At 42.7% G+C, this 1,953-nt stretch overlaps 1 protein-coding gene across 1 annotated transcript in view; it reads left to right on the forward strand.

The window, feature by feature from the left end:
• rnf130 (ring finger protein 130) overlaps positions 1-1,953 on the forward strand; it is a 10,127-nt gene that overhangs the window by 1,118 nt on the left and 7,056 nt on the right. Inside the window, exon 2 of the mRNA XM_035669012.1 lies at positions 1,243-1,434. Within this exon, the coding sequence (XP_035524905.1) occupies positions 1,243-1,434 (192 nt within the window). The remainder of the gene's footprint in view (positions 1-1,242; positions 1,435-1,953) is intronic.

Consider the following 1,953-nt stretch of genomic DNA (forward strand, 5'->3'; position numbering starts at 1 on the left):
CAGTAAATTCAGTAGATGCAGTAGGTGTAGTAGATGCAGTGGATGCAGTAGATGCAGTAGATTTAGTAGATGCAGTAGGTGTAGTAGATGCAGTGGATTCAGTGGATTCATTAGATGCAGTGGATGCAGTAGATTTAGTAGATGCAGTGGATTCAGTTGATTCATTAGATGCTGTGGATGCAGCAGATGCATTAGATACGAGTAGTATTGCAGTAGATGCAGTGTTGAGGCACTGCAGAGGCTTTCAGGCTGTGTTCAGGCTGTTGAAGGTCGGAGCGTCTCTGCTCTGAAGTGTCAGATTACAGTCAGACGGTCCAAGGACACTGCAGCTGCTGGACGGAGCTCCAACTGTCTGCAGCATCTTATTAAAGCTTACTAACACTGAACTCTACTGTGTGCTTCAGTGTGCTCTGATTTATACTGATGGTCTCAGATAAATAAATACTTTAGTCATCCTAATGCAGCTTTACAGAAAACCCAACAAATGAAACAACGAAAAACCAGATTATATCCAATAACAGTAAAAACTAATAGAATAAATAATTCATTTTAGTTTGAACTCAATGAGAATATTTAAATAAAACCTGCAACAAAACAATTTTATAAGGAGAAAAATATATTTTAATGAAAACATCATTATAGAGGTCTCTTTAGTTTGTCAACTTACACAATTCCAACAGTTTTTGTAATGTATTCATTACATCTGTTACACTGAATCACAAACATTTCTGTCTGCAAGCTGAGTGCTAACAACACAGAATCATTCACAGCCTGTTTGTAATGGAAGTTAGCTCTTCCTCTCCTGTAGTTCAACTGAAATGATGAAAAAGTTGATTTTAGATTCACATTTACATTGAAACAACAAAAGCAGCTTGAGTTGACACGTCTGTGGGTTTCCTCCCTCCATCCAAAGACATTCAGATTGCTGGGAGACTCTAAAGTGGTTGAGGATGGGCTCCAGCCCTCCTGTGAATGCATTGTTGCTGACAGGATAGATGGATGGATGGATGGAGAGATGAACAGTCGGTCGATCAGAAACTGTAGAGTCTTGTAGAAAAGGAGTGAACGAAGAGCGATTCCGTACTGTATATAACTCATGGTGCGAATGACCCGGGCAGAGCAAAGCATGCTGGGATAGTGATAGTGATTCTTTCCAAATAAAAGCCCTTTATTCAAAGTGCTTTAATACGTTAAAAAGTAAATACAGCACAAAGTAACCATAGTAACACTGTGTCTCCTCAGTGGTGGACCGGCAGGGCTGCGACCCCGGCACTCGTTTCCTGGTCCCCCCTCGGGTTGGCCACTGGGTGGCGCTGCTGCAGAGAGGCAACTGCACCTTTAAAGAGAAGATCCTGAAAGCGGCAGCCTACAACGCCACGGCCGTCCTCATCTACAACAACTCCACCGACGAGACGGTCAAGATGGGACACGAAGGTCAGAGTCTAACGCAGCGCTGACACTGCGATTTGTCCAACAGATAACGTCTCCTTACAGTGTGAGGTGGGGGACGAAACCTTCACTGTGTGTAACATCACTGTAATATAATATATTGTGTATAATCAGCTGAAAATTGCATTTTCATTGAGTACACTGCTAACAGAGCTGCTAGCAGCTCATTCAGCAGACTTGAATGGAGACTGACTCAGGTGTGCTCCACAGGTGTGGTTTAATACTAGGTTTGTGTGAAAGGAAAACAACAATACTGACCTCTGCAGACCAGGAACATCCCACAAGGAGCGCAGGTGGAGGATGGTCAACCAGCACCATCACAAGTGACTTGTCAAATGGATCAGATCCCCACTTGCCCATTTTGCCTGCTTCTAACATCAGTGTGTTAGAGCTGATCACTGTAGATTTATAGAGAAAGAGATATCAGCTGTTAGTTGTCTTTAGGTTCATTGCTACCAGAGACACCAAACACTTCATACAAATAGCTTAGCATAAAGACTGGAA

This window comes from Morone saxatilis, unplaced genomic scaffold (genome assembly GCF_004916995.1).
Source record: "Morone saxatilis isolate NCDOM2014 unplaced genomic scaffold, NCSU_SB_2.0 Contig22, whole genome shotgun sequence".
Classification (NCBI taxonomy): Eukaryota; Metazoa; Chordata; class Actinopteri; family Moronidae; genus Morone; species Morone saxatilis.